At 50.3% G+C, this 13126-nt stretch overlaps 2 protein-coding genes across 15 annotated transcripts in view; both read right to left on the reverse strand.

Moving 5' to 3' along the window:
* Window positions 1-276, reverse strand: part of TUFT1 (tuftelin 1) — a 54753-nt gene extending 54477 nt beyond the window's left edge. For both annotated transcript variants that reach the window (NM_001435347.2, NM_001435343.2), the window contains exon 1: window positions 148-276. In NM_001435347.2, the coding sequence (NP_001422276.2) occupies window positions 148-207 (60 nt within the window). In that variant the 5' untranslated portion in view covers window positions 208-276. The remainder of the gene's footprint in view (window positions 1-147) is intronic.
* Window positions 277-1514: 1238 nt separating this feature from the next.
* The window catches only part of CGN (cingulin), a 37194-nt gene continuing 25582 nt past the window's right edge, over window positions 1515-13126 (reverse strand). For 8 of the 13 annotated variants that reach the window (XM_085022970.1, XM_013997148.3, XM_085022962.1 and 5 more), the window contains 12 exons: window positions 12913-13045; window positions 10498-10698; window positions 9944-10150; window positions 9313-9570; window positions 7907-8077; window positions 6955-7116; window positions 5304-5393; window positions 4775-4858; window positions 4544-4662; window positions 4114-4222; window positions 3303-3466; window positions 1515-2994 (listed from right to left, as the gene is read on the reverse strand). In XM_085022970.1, coding sequence (XP_084879096.1) covers window positions 2853-2994; window positions 3303-3466; window positions 4114-4222; window positions 4544-4662; window positions 4775-4858; window positions 5304-5393; window positions 6955-7116; window positions 7907-8077; window positions 9313-9570; window positions 9944-10150; window positions 10498-10698; window positions 12913-13045 — 1840 coding nt within the window. In that variant the 3' untranslated portion in view covers window positions 1515-2852. Of the gene's footprint in view, window positions 2995-3302; window positions 3467-4113; window positions 4223-4543; window positions 4663-4774; window positions 4859-5303; window positions 5394-6954; window positions 7117-7906; window positions 8078-9312; window positions 9571-9943; window positions 10151-10488; window positions 10699-11239; window positions 12340-12544; window positions 13046-13126 lie in introns of those variants that run through there. The other 5 variants (XM_085022961.1, XM_085022963.1, XM_085022965.1 and 2 more) reach the window with 2 other exon arrangements.

The raw sequence follows: 13126 nt of genomic DNA on the forward strand, positions 1-13126 counted from the left end.
GCGAGGCGGTACAAAAAGAGAAGCGCCGTGAGGGGCTGACCGCACGGCACCAGGTGATGTCAGCGAACTCCGCGCGGGGCACGGTTGGGGCGGAATTAGAAACCAAGAGTACCGAGCGAGGGAGGCGACGTGGTCGCTTTTTCTTACCGAGGTCTGCGCTTCCGGGTGCACGTCCACCAGTGTACACCAGCTACGCGTCCCGTTCATCATCTTCCCGAGAGGGTCACGGAACACACACACAGCCCTCCGCCTTGCAGTCTGGCTCCTACTAGGCGAGCGCGCGCCGAACCGCCCCCCCCTTGTATAGGTGCGTCAGGGGCGGAGGCTGGCAATAGGACACGCCCCCAGGACGCGGTTCGCCAATGACTGAGCAAAATTGTGAAGTGGGCGTAGCCTAGAGGCTTCAGGCCACGCCCGTCTGCGCTCGCTCCGATTTACCTAAAGGTGGGGCTTGGGAGCTACTATCTACTTAACTGAAGTTTTGTCCAGTGTTATATGATTGTACCTCAAACGTTAGTCTTGCCCTCTCATTTCAACTCTAAGGCCAGTGTTGGTAAGAGAGGTTCACCCTGCCAGCCCCTAGAGGATGCAAAATTGGAAAAAAACCTTCCATACATTCTCCTCTCCCTATATTTAGGCCAGCCTGTAGGCTTTGTAGAACTGAGAAACCTTTCCTCCGCCATACAGGCTGCCAGGGCCAGCTCACTCAGACTGGCCTAAGCCAGTCTGGCAGGTGCCCTTCCTTGGCAGAAAGCCCAGGCCAAAGTCAAAGCCAGCTTGGCTCTGGGTGGGGCTTGTTTTGCAGAAGCTATTATATCAAAGCTGCCCTTATATGGATGGGAGAGGCGGGACACATTGCCTTAAAAGGAATTTGTATTCTTGAGAAGGGATGAACCTTAACTTCTCCAATGACATTTGCTCCCTTGGCCCAGGTTAGCATCTTAAGGACCTAGAAGAGAGGATGATCAAGAAAGATCTTGGAGCCTCTTCCAGTCCAGCTGCTCTTAGCATATGGCTTCTCCACCAGGCTATGGTCCATATGGACATGACAGGAGGAGGCCTGACCCACTCCAGAGTGGGCAGAAAGCCTGAATCTGACAGAAGGCTCTGCTGATCAGCTAGCTCCCTGTTCAAGGCAACACAAGAGGAATGCCAGGTAGGAATGGATGGCTATCTTTGTGTCTAAGAGGTGAATGCTGGGGCTATCCCTATGTTCCCAAGGAATAAAAAAAAAAAAAACCAGTTCCAGTCTAACCCTCGAAGGCATTTACTGGCCTTGTTCTTCCCAGAATGTTGTTCAGGAGAGAAGGGAGCTGTTACCAATACTCCATTTATTTCTTAAGGAAATAAAGGAAACCTAGGGAACCTAAGGCTCCCTAGGTTCCATCTGATCTGTTGTAAAGGACCTCTAAAAAGTGAAGTTAAGAAAACCCCAGCTTCGGTCTCTAAATTGAACAATAAAATGGTTTCTTCATAAAGTTAAGATGGGGGAGAATGAGAAGACAAGTCAAAAATTTCAGAATAGATATATAATTTTATGTTTAATTTAAAATAAATTCAATGCTGGATTGGATTGAACTGGGAGATAATATATGATTTGCAGAATAGAGGAACTTTTTTTTTAATCACAAAATCACAAGTTATTGGTGAAAACAGACTTCTCCCTCCTCAAGGCTCTGTACAGAGCCTGCTTAGGAAATAAGAGAGATGAATCATCTCCCTTACCTCCTCCCCACCAGAACTTGGCTCTCCCCAAATCCCAAAGGAGGAATAAATCCTCCATTGCCTCTTTCCATTTCTACCAAGAGTCAGCCTCTAGCCCCTCTGTATGAGGACCAAGCTCCTGAGATATTGAGGGTCCCTCAGTTCCCTAGTGAGGTTGGGCACATCTGATCACAAGGCCACAGAGACCAAAACCTTTGCTTTTCGAACTTGTGTAGACAGTTGTTAGGGTTCCCAGGTGTGACCATCTTACAAGCACATCCAGTCAGAGAGGGAGAAGAGGAAGGATGGAAACCCTGAGCAGAACCAGGCCTCACCACCTTATCATGGCCCTACCAAAGTCCCTCTCGCAGGGGTTCCTAAGTAGAGAAGCTGGTAGCTCTGTCCATCGGTCACTGGGGCAGCAGGAGGGGTTCTTGGAGAGGTATGAATGTGCAGGTATAAAAGGCAAGAAGGGCATCCTTATCTCCTCACCCCGGCTAAGGCACTGAAAAGAAAGGAGGAAATGGTAAAGACGGGAAGGGGAGGAGAAAGGGTCCCTTGGATCTTGGCCTGGGGAAGACAAAAAATATAGGACTGGAGACAGGTGGGGACTACCACGTGGGCCCCATGACTGTGCAAAGAAGAGCATCTGAGAAGTGGGTAGAGCCACGCCAGCATGTCCGTTACCCATTATGTCCTCCTTACCCTGCTCCAGAATGGGAGGAAAATGAGTTACAGGAGTCAAGGGAGCAGAATCATATAGGGTATTTCCCTGAGCCTGGGGTGTAGGGTTAAAGAAATAAAGCTTTATACACATGGCAATTTCGATCCCTTCCTCTCCTGCTCAATCAGCCTATATGCTGACCGAGCTGCTGCTGTGAGGGAGTCGGGGTGGGGGGAGTCAGCACTTGAGGAGAGGATTCAGCTGGCTAAAACGCCCACTCCTCCAGAGGAAAGGGAAAGCCCATCCACCAGCTCAACACTGATGCCTTTTTATCACCATCACCCAGACCCCTCCCTGTCATAGGTCTGAATAATTGGGTCTCCCACAGCAACGGGGATCTGAGGCTGGGCAGGGCAGAGCAGAGCAGAGCTGGACTGGCCAGGACAGGCCTCAAGTGTGGTTTCTGGGCCTTGTGGACCATGAGCTAACAAGAACTGGTCTGCAGGTTGCTCTCTGTAAGCAGTGATGCGATGGAGGAAGGATCGTAGACGCTGTCAAATTCCTCATCTGAGCTCAGCCCTTCGTGCTGGAGAGTTGACTCAGCAGCTGAGCGAGACGCTTTGCGCCTGAGTCAAGAGAGGAATACTGGTCAGGGGAAGAGGCAGAAAGATTTAAACAGCTGCCATTTACATGCTAAGGAAATTCCCAATTCCTCTAAGGTCTAAAGCTACTCACAAGATTTCCCCCACCAAGCAGAGATTAGGGGAGATGGGGTACAGGATGGGAGCTGAGATACTAAAAGATAATTACACTGGCTTTCGGCCAGGAATGAATGACTGCAAAGTCCCCTCTCAGAACCCCTCCTCCCTATCCAGCCCACGCCCTCCTTGCTCTGTTAGCCTGATGGAGCAGGGGTCAGAAGAGCAGCCCATACCAGGAGTCCTTCTCCAGGGCTTTGATCCGGGCCTGGAGCTGTTCATTGACCTCATGTTGTTCCTCCAGCTCACGCTGGGCCTTCTTCCTCAGGCCATCCAGACGCTCAATTTCCTCTTCTGCTTCATCCACCTGCCGCTTCAAAGCCTTCACCCTCAGGCTTAGCTAGGCAGGATACCAAGTCCCCACATTAGAAAAGCAGCAGCTGCTACCACGGCCAGGGATCCTCCCCTGCAGGAACCTTGACAAGGGATAACTGCCCCCAGAAAAATGTTCTGACTATGGGCAAGTTCCCTAACCTCACAGGATTGTCTTAGGGATTAAATGAGTTAGTACATCACTTAAAAAGAGAACCTAGCACATCATAAGCACTGGATACATGTGCTTACTGTCCTTTCACTGTAGTCTCTCTGTCCTTATAGAATGAAAGTCTAAGTTGATCTTGTTTTTTGGGGTTTTGTTTTTTGTTTTTTGTTTTTTGCTTTTTAGGGTTGCACCTGCAGCATATGGAGATTCCCAGGCTAGGGGTCAAATCTGAGCTGCAGCTGCCGGCCACAGTCACAGCCACAGTAATGTGGGATCTGAGCCACATCTGCAACCTTCATCACCATTCATGGCAATACCGGATCCTTAACCCACTGAGCACGGCCAGGGATCGAACCCACATCCTCACGGACACTAGCAGGGTTTGCTACCACTGGGCCACAACATGAACTCCAGAAAGCCAAAGCTTAGAAGACGTATGAGATGAGGCCTCCCTTGGTAAGTATATACTTATCATGTGGTTGCTTGGCTCCAGCTGCCATCCTTACCTGGTCTTTCTGGTCATTGACGTGTTGCCGCTCATCATCAATCTGGATGGACAGCTCTTTAACTCTCCGCTCCAATTTTCGGTTGGTGGACTGCAGAACTGTCTTCTCCCTAAAAAGGTGGGTAGGAGGATGTCTGTGGCTGTTGCCATTTCTTAAGGAACCCCTACTTGGCCCCCTACTGCCTCCAAGGACCCCAGGACTCAGACACAAGCTCCATCATGAGATTGGGGAGGATCTGGGGTAGATCTAAAGAACCAGGGAGATAGAGGTCATTCACATTGTGGAATTTCTCCAACTGTCTCTTCTCCCTATCAAGAAAAGAGGTCTCCAGAAAGATGAAGCCAGGCTGACCATGTCTGAGACAGAAGATAGAGGCAGCCCCAGAGGAGAAAAGCCCAGAGGGAGAAAGGGAGGATGGGCTCCTTGTCACCTCTCTTCAGCCTGGAGCCGCTCCTGCAACTCCCGATTCAGGGACTCGAGCTGAGAAAGGCTGGCGCTGGGCTTTTGGAAGCCTTCTGAGCTGGCCAACCGGCTCTTCAAGTCCTTGTTCTGAGAGGGAAAGGAAGACTCCTGGATTAGCACTCCACCTCCGATCACTTCCACGGTCATCCCACCTGCCTCCTGGGGTCTATTCCCAAGACTCCCTGCCCCTGCCCCTCACCTGTCTCTCCAAGGAGATTTTGTCACACTCCAGGTCCTGCCGAGCAGACCTCTCCTGCATGAGCTCTGTCCTCAGCTGGTCCACCTAGTGTGGATGGGGGAGAGGATCCAGACTTGGGGAGGACTAATGATGAATCAGTGGGGCAGAGTAACTGAAGGGTACTTACTCCCTGAACTCCTCAAATTCCCCAGGCAACTAAGAAATCACAGCCTTTTCAAATGGGAGGAGCTACAGAATTTAAACAGGGCCTTCTCAGTCTCATCAAGAACTAGCATCATTTCTGAATGGAAGCAGCCTAGAGTCAGGTCAGCAGCCCAGGCCACCAGGATTCCTCCCTCCACTCAAATTCCTGGCCTCTTTCCACCCAAGGAAACCTGCCAACCCTTCCAAAGCAGACAAGACTCTGCAGTACAGCCAGGCACGCCAGAACTCTCCAGATATGAAAGATGGGAAGGAGGGTTGTTTTTGAAAGAGCCAAGAGGTTCTGCCATCAGGGGTAGGCACAGATGAGAAGAAAGGAAGGGGCTACCTGGTCCCGGCCGCGATTCATCCGGTCCGTCAGCAGCTCCACGGTGCTCCTCTCCTCATCTAACTCTGCCTCCAGCCGGGAGACTTTTTCCTGTGTCAGAGGGACAACAGGTTAATTCTGCCCCAAATGCTGGACACCATAATGCCAAATTCTAACCAGGACGGTCTCAGACTCCTCTCTCTGGTACATCCCAGAACCCACTGTTCCCTACCTCTCCCAGAGCCACCATAGCGCTAGCGCCCTCTGCTGACCAAGTGGGGCATCAAGGGGAAAGGATGGGCCGGCTCTGGTCTTGGCTCCTTGGCAGGAAGACAAACCCCCAGAATTGATTTCTCACTAAGGCAACCCTATCTCCCGAAGAGGAAATAGAAAGAAACCCAAGTGCCGGGGGCCAAGGCCGAGAGGGTGAGAGTTAGAGACTGAAGCATCAAGGTACAGCCTAGAGAAGCAAACTCGAGACAGGCAATGCCATGCAGAGGCCGAGTGTAGGCTCCAGGGCCAGACTGCTTAGATTTGAAAATCAAACCTACCACTTCCTAGCTGAGGAGCCACGGACTCAGTCTCCCTATGTCTCAGTTTTCCTCATCTGTATAATGGAGAAAACAAGACTACCTATCCCACAGGGTTATTCCCAGGATGAAAGGGAGTCCTATGTACCTAGCACACAGCACAATATATATGTTTGCTGCTGCTGCTATTACTATTTTTTTTTCAGATTTTTTTTTTTTTTTGGTCTTTTTGCTATTTCTTTGGGCCGCTTCTGCGGCATATGGAGGTTCCCAGGCTAGGGGTCAAATCGGAGCTGTACCGCCGGCCTACGCCAGAGCCACAGCAACGCAGGATCCGAGCCGCGTCTGCAACCTACACCACAGCTCACGGCAACGCCGGATCCTTAACCCACTGAGCAAGGGCAGGGACCGAACCCTCAACCTCATGGTTCCTAGTTGGATTCGTTAACCACTGCGCCACTATGGGAACTCCTGCTATTACTATTGTTATTGTTATTACTGCCAAAAATAGCAAACTGAAAGCCAGTGTTGACTCTGAAGGGGAGAAGCCACTGCTCAGCTCCAGCCAACTGGTGCCACGCAGACAACTCAAGACTCTAAGCCCAGTGTTATTCCATTTTCCAAATGCACAAAAGAAGCCAGAAAGGGAGTTCCCATCGTGGTGCAGCAGAAGCGAATCCGACTAGTATACATGAGGATGTTGGTTCGATCCTGGCTTCACTCAGTGGGTCGGGGATCTGGTGTTGCCATGAGCTGTGGTGTAGGTGAGATCCCGTGTTGCTGTGGCTGTGATGTAGGCCAGCAGCTGTAGCTCCGATTCGACCCCTAGCCTGGGAACTTCCATATGCCGTGGGTGTGGCCCTAAAAAGCAAAAAAAAGAAAAAGAAACCCAGAAACCCCAAATTTTATGTGACATCTATAAATTTCCAAACAGTAGCAATGAATTCAAAGTTGTTTAAAACACTGCAGTCAAACAAAATCCATCAGCTGTGGGCTGCTACTTCTCCATCCCTAGTATAGAAAGAGGCTTGGAGTATCCTGGCTCTTTTCCCCACAGATATCCCACCTGTGCCAGGATCCAGACCCCCCCACACCCCCCGCCACCCCAATCACCTTCCCTCTCCCACCCTCAGTGTCCTCACCTCAAGGCTCTTGAGTTGTCGGCTCTTATCGTCTTGGGAGCGTTTTTTGTTCTCTGCCTCTTGCTCGAGCCCCTGCAGCCGCTGGGCCAGCAGCTCTTTGTCCAGCCGGGCTGTGTCCCGATCAGCCTGGGATGCCTGCAGGGCCTGCCGCAGCCTCTGAGTCTGGTCAGAAAGGAAAAATGCAACAGCTCAGATAAGGTCAGGTGGAGGTTGAGGGGTGGGAGCAGTCCACCCTGCGGGGAGAAATAGTTCAACACTGACATTCTTAAGAATTGCCAGAACATGGTGGTAATAAAAAAGAATGACTTTTAGCCCATTTTCATTTTTGTCTTTTTAAAACCCTCCACACAAGTTTAAAGCACCTAAAGAGTTCTTAGACGATGGATCCTGGATCCCAGCCCCAGGAGTTAGGATTTAAGATGTACAGGATATATCTTGGGTATTGAGATTTTTTTTTTTTTTTTTTTTTTTTTTTTTGTCTTTTTAGGGCTGCACCCAGAGCATATGGAGGTTCCCAGGCTAGGGGTCTAATCAGAGCTGTAGCCACTGGCCTACACCACAGCCACAGCAACACAAAATCCAAGCCGTGTCTGTGACCTACACCACAGCTCATGGCAATGCTGGATCCTTAACCCAGTGAGTGAGGCCAGGGATCAAACCCGAGTCTCCATGGATGCTAGTCGGGTTCATTAACCACTGAGCCATGAAGGGAACTCCTGGTATTGAGATTTTTAAAACTCTCCCCAGGTGACCCTGATGTGCAGCAGAGTTTGCAAATCACACCTATACAGACGATGCATCCCCTACTGTCTGTACCTAGCTAGGGTGGACAACACCCCCCTGCCACCCAACTCTCCCACCTAAGTGATTATACCTAAACCCAGGTCCCAGGATCCCTTAAAGGACGCTGGAAGGGTTCCCACTCCATCCTCTGGCCATTTAAGGGTCCTACCTCATCCTGAAGCCGGCTCAGCCCCCCAGAGGTCTTCTCAGCCTCACTGGCCCACTCCTTGGCCTGGCGCTGGGCATCTGCTACCTCCCGCCGGGCCTTTTCCTTGTAATCCTCCAGCTGAGACTGGAGCTCCTGCAGGGCTTGCTTGGAGTCATCCCCAATCTGCTCCAGCTAAAACACAGAAAAAGAGTTATTTCAGCACTGCATCTCTTTAACAGACGCCTCTGTCCCTTCTCCAGGCTCAGACTCTCAAGACTCTCCCAGAGCCTCCTTCCTGCCAAAGCAGTTCTCTCTTCTCTTTCCTGGACCTAGGTCCCTAGTATAGCTGGTAGTAATATATAAATTTTCTGGATTCGAATCCTGGCTCTACCGCTTATTAGATGGGTCTGGGTCTCAGGTTCCCATCTGTAAAATGGGATGATAACAGTATCTCCATCACAAGGGTGTTGTAAGAATGTTAACTAATTATGTTAAAGTTATTTACAACAGTACCTGATACAAAGTAAACCCTAAATGACCACATTTCAGCAAACCCAAGATGCTAATGATTATTTTAAGACGTACCGCTAAAAGAAAAATCTGCCCGTTAAGCTATAACACATTCGTATAAGACACAAATCAATTTCATAGAGTTCCCGTCATGGCGCAGTGGTTAATGAATCCGACTAGGAACCATGAGGTTGCGGGTTCGATCCTTGGCCTTGCTCAGTGGGTTAAGGATCTGGCGTTGCCGTGAGCTGTGGTGTAGGTCACAGACCCGGCTCGCATCCCACGTTGCTGTGGCTCTGGCATAGGCCAGCAGCTACAGCTCCGATTAGACCCCTAGCCTGGGAACCTCTGTATGCCGTGGGAGCGGCCCTGGAAACAGGCAAAAAAAAACAAAAAACAAACGAAAAAAGACACAAATCAATTTCAGAGATGACACAATGTGCCTTTTAGAACAGATGAAACATATGATGTGTCTGCTCCAGTTTTACAGTGAGAGAGTAAGAGAACCTTAGCCCAAAAGAGCAGTTTCTTTCCTTTTCTTCCTTTCTTCCTTCCCTTCCCCCAAACATAAAAGTCTACCAATGAAAATTCTTATTTTAGGTCTTACAGATGCCTCAGGAGGGATTATAGGTCTTTTCTCTTCCTCCAAATATAAAACTCTACCAATGAACATTCTGCTCTTTGGGCCTATAGACTTCTAGGAGGAACTCCGGGAAATGTTCTCCAAGGATCAAGACCATCAGGGGAGGGAAGTAGGAAGGATGCCACTCTGAGGATCTGGCCTCGGCCTCCCCAACAATGAACTTGAGGAAAGCAGCCACCACACGATGTGACCCCAACTCCCACCCCCTGTCCCGCCAGGCAAGCTTCGATATGAGCGGAGCCTCTTCCTGAGCCCAGGCCGCCCCAGGCCCCACCTCCTTGTTCAGCCGGTCCACAGTCCGGTCCAGCAAGCGCTTCTGCTCCTCCAGCTCGGCTTTGCTGCGCCGGAGGGCCTCCCGCTGCTTCCCCTCCTCCTCTAGGGCCCTGTTCAGCGCCTGCTGCTCCTGCCCCAGGCGGGCCAGCCCCCGCTGGGCCTCCTCCAGCCGTGCCTCCAGGGCCCGCTTGGCTGCTGCCAGGCTCCCCTCCTCTTCCTGAGCTGTGTTCAGGGCCTCCTCTAGCCGCTGCTTCTCTGCCTGTGATGGGGAAGGAGAGAACCATTGGATGACAGGATGCGAACCTTGGGCTCAAGCCATTTGGAGGTGAGTGGATGGGAGGAAGGAGGAAGAGATGCTTGTTTTAAAAAGGTGGGCCACAAAAACAGGCTCAGAGGACCCAGCGAAGAACAGAGAACAGGCAAAAAGTAGATAGAAGACAGACAAAAATGCCAGTGACACTTGAGAAAGTCACACCAAAGCATACGCCAGGAAATAAACCCAAGGTTACCAGAAGGCTGGGAAGGCAAACAGAAGTACAGTCCACACAAAATCAAAGTGATGGCTGAGGATTTAGGCAGGGATGAGGAGACAGCGCCAGGAGGAAGCTAACAAGATCGGCGAAAGTACTGACCTCCAGCCGCTGCACCTTGTCCCGAAGCCGTGCCTCCGCCACTTCCCCGCCTTCCGCCAAGCCTCGCGCCTCCTTCAGTTGCTGCTCCAGACCCAGGATTCGCCGTCGGAATTCGTCGTTCTCCTCCTGGGTCTCCCGAAGTGTTGTTTCCACTGCCGTCCGACGCTGCCCCAGCACTGCTGCCTCTGCCTCTGCTGCCATCTGAGCCTGAGGCCGGTTCAGGGAGAGGAGGCTCAGACCCCAGGGCTCAAGGTCAACGACAACTCCAAGAAAGGCCACCCCAAAGGCAGACCCCAAGAATCCAGATGTAAAGAGGGGTGGTGCCGCCAGCCAGAGGCTTCCCTGAGAACCCCACCCCTACAGAGATGCAGTGGATGTCACCAGATACCGCCCGGCCTCCCCCTGCCACCTCCTGGCTACCTGTAACCACACACCTAGGACCAAGGATCTGGTCTATACATACCCATGATAGGTAATTTTCCACGCCCTCTGGCTCCTCAGCCCTCCAGACCCCTCAGCCTCCACCTCCTAAGCCCTGTGCCCACTCCCCTTGCCTTGGAAGCCTCTTCACAGTCTTGTCTCAGTTGTTGGAGGGTCTTTTGTAGCTGGAGGTTCTGCTGTTCCAGTCCCCGGCCTCGTTCAGCCTCGACCTTCAGCTGCTTCTCCAACTCCCGCTCCCGGTGTTTCCCAGCCACCTCCTGGCTCTGCTGCTCTGCCTGCAGGTCTTTAAGTTCCTCCTGTGTCTGGCGCAGCTCCTAGAAGGGAAGAGAAATGGTGACAGGGAAGGGAAATGGTGACACAGCAGAGAGAGCCAGCCTGGGACACCAGAATGTGGAGAAACCAAAAGTCTCATACACTACTGGTGAGAGTGTGAAGTGGCATGGCCACTTTGGAAAATAATCTGGCAATGTCTCAAAAAGATAATAATGAAATTGCCAGATGACCCAGCAACTCTACGCCTAGGTATAAACCCAAGAGAACTGCATAAACATATTTTCATAGAAAAAAAAACCTGTAAGTGAATGTTCATATCTATTCATTACAGGTAAGCAGAGAAATGACCCAAGTGGAATTCCCGTCATGGCTCAGTGGTTAACGAATCCAACTAGGAACCATGAGCTTGAGGGTTCGATTCTTGGCCTTGTTCAGTGGGTTAACGATCCGGCATTGCCGTGAGCTGTGGCGTAGGTCGCAGATGCGGCTCGGATCCTGCGTTGCTGAGACCCTGGTGTAGGACGGTGGCTACAGCTCCAATTAGACCACTGGCCTGGGAATCTCCATATGCCGTGGGAGTGGCCCAAGAAATGGCAAAAAGACAAAAAAAAAAAAAGAAAGAAAGAAAAATGGCACAGTGTATGGTCCACAATGGACTGGATTAGTCTATTTTCCTAATGTATATTTTATTTATTGATTAAAAATACATTTAATATATGAAATAAATCAAATACTAGTTGTACTTTTTAGCTCTTTAGCTTTATCCAGCATAAAAAATCGACTGAGACTGTCCAAAGGAAGCCCAAGTTCACTATGTCAACTAATATAGTGAAAAGGCTTCAGACTCTCATTGATATTTGTTAACTTCTTTTATTGTGTGTGTGTGTGTGTTGTTAACTTCTTAACATGGTAAAAATTAATACTTTTGATTTCACCACCAGAATATGTTTGATTAGATCTAGGAGGATTCTCAGTAGGCCATAAATGCCAGTTACCTATAATGAAAATATTTTCTTATTTTCAAGTCATCCAAAATAATTCATTGCTTTCCTATCCTTCATAAATACCAAAAATATGAAGAAATTATTTGTGTTCACTTCACTTTTATGACCTTATAATTTGTGAAATAACCATGCATGATAAAACATTTAACCCTCTGTGTCTAGATTCTCTACTCCGAGCAGCCTTCAAATTACAATTTGGCTTCCCATGTAGGTCAGCTGGCCATGCTACTGCAAGTGTTCCAGTCCATGTGACGACATTTCTTATTGTAAGTTAATAAGCTGGAATTCTAGTAAACGTTTGTTGCATAAGCATAGTTAATAAGTCCCCTCTGAGAGAGGGAGCCACGCGTGCTATGCTGACCAAATTAGGTTTCCGAGCTTGCAAAAATGACCATGGAGTTTCACAAATCCATGGCAATCCTCCCTGAGGCCTCTTGGGAGGCAGCCAGCAGCCTCTGGCTATAACCCAACCTGGCCACTGAGAGCCCTTTCCATTAGAAACTTCTTTTTTTTTTTTTTGTCTCTTGAGGGCCGAACCTGTGGCATATGGAGGTTCCCAGGCTAGGGATTGAATCGGAGCTGCAGCCACTGGCCTATGCCACCACCACAGCAACGAGAGATCCGAGCCCCGTCTGCAACCTACACCACAGCTCATGGCAATGACAGATCCTTAACCCACTGAGCAAGGCCAGGGATCAAACCCACAACCTCATGGTTCCTAGTTGGATTCGTTTCTGCTGTGCCACAACGGGAACTCCTCCATTAGAGACTTCTATACTTGGAATTCCCATCGTGGCTCAGTGGTTAACGAATCCGACTAGGAACCACGAGGTTACGGGTTCAATCCCTGGCCTTGCTCAGTGGGTTAAGGATCCGGCGTTGCCGTGAGCTATGGTGTAGGCTGCAGATGTGGCTCAGATCCCGCATTGCTGTGGCTGTGGCAAAGGCCGGCGGCTATAGCTCCAATTAGACCCCTGGCCTGGGAACCTCCATATGCCACGGGAGCGGCCCAAGGAATGGCAAAAAGACAAAAAAAAAAAGAAAGAAAGAAAAGAAACTTCTATACTCAATGAGGAGACCAGTCTTGCTGGAGCATATACTGGGAAAAGATAAGGCTGAGCAGGCAGGATGAAGCCTGAAAACCAAGCCGTGGAAGACAAATACACTAGTGTGGAGACCCCAATGGAAAGTTGAGGCAGGTGCCCATCACCCCTTACCAGCCCTTCCACCCCCTCCCCAACTTTCACGTACCTTCTTGAGCTCTTCCACCTGGCGAGTATCTCCAGCACCAGCTCGGGCCTGCCCTAATTCCCTCTGCAAGACCTCTATCTTCTCCCCAAGTTCCTCTTCCATCTCCTCCTTCTCCATCCGCAGCTGCAGGAGTCTGAGCCCAGCGAGGTGAAACAAAAGGGAAAGAAAACAGGGTAAGGTCACTTGCCTGGGAGAGGTTAGCAGGGCGATGAAA

This window comes from Sus scrofa, chromosome 4 (genome assembly GCF_054392235.1).
Source record: "Sus scrofa isolate SSC_HxYL_T2T_F1_AM1 chromosome 4, Sscrofa_HxYL_maternal_Yorkshire_Landrace_v2.0, whole genome shotgun sequence".
Taxonomy (NCBI): Eukaryota; Metazoa; Chordata; class Mammalia; order Artiodactyla; family Suidae; genus Sus; species Sus scrofa.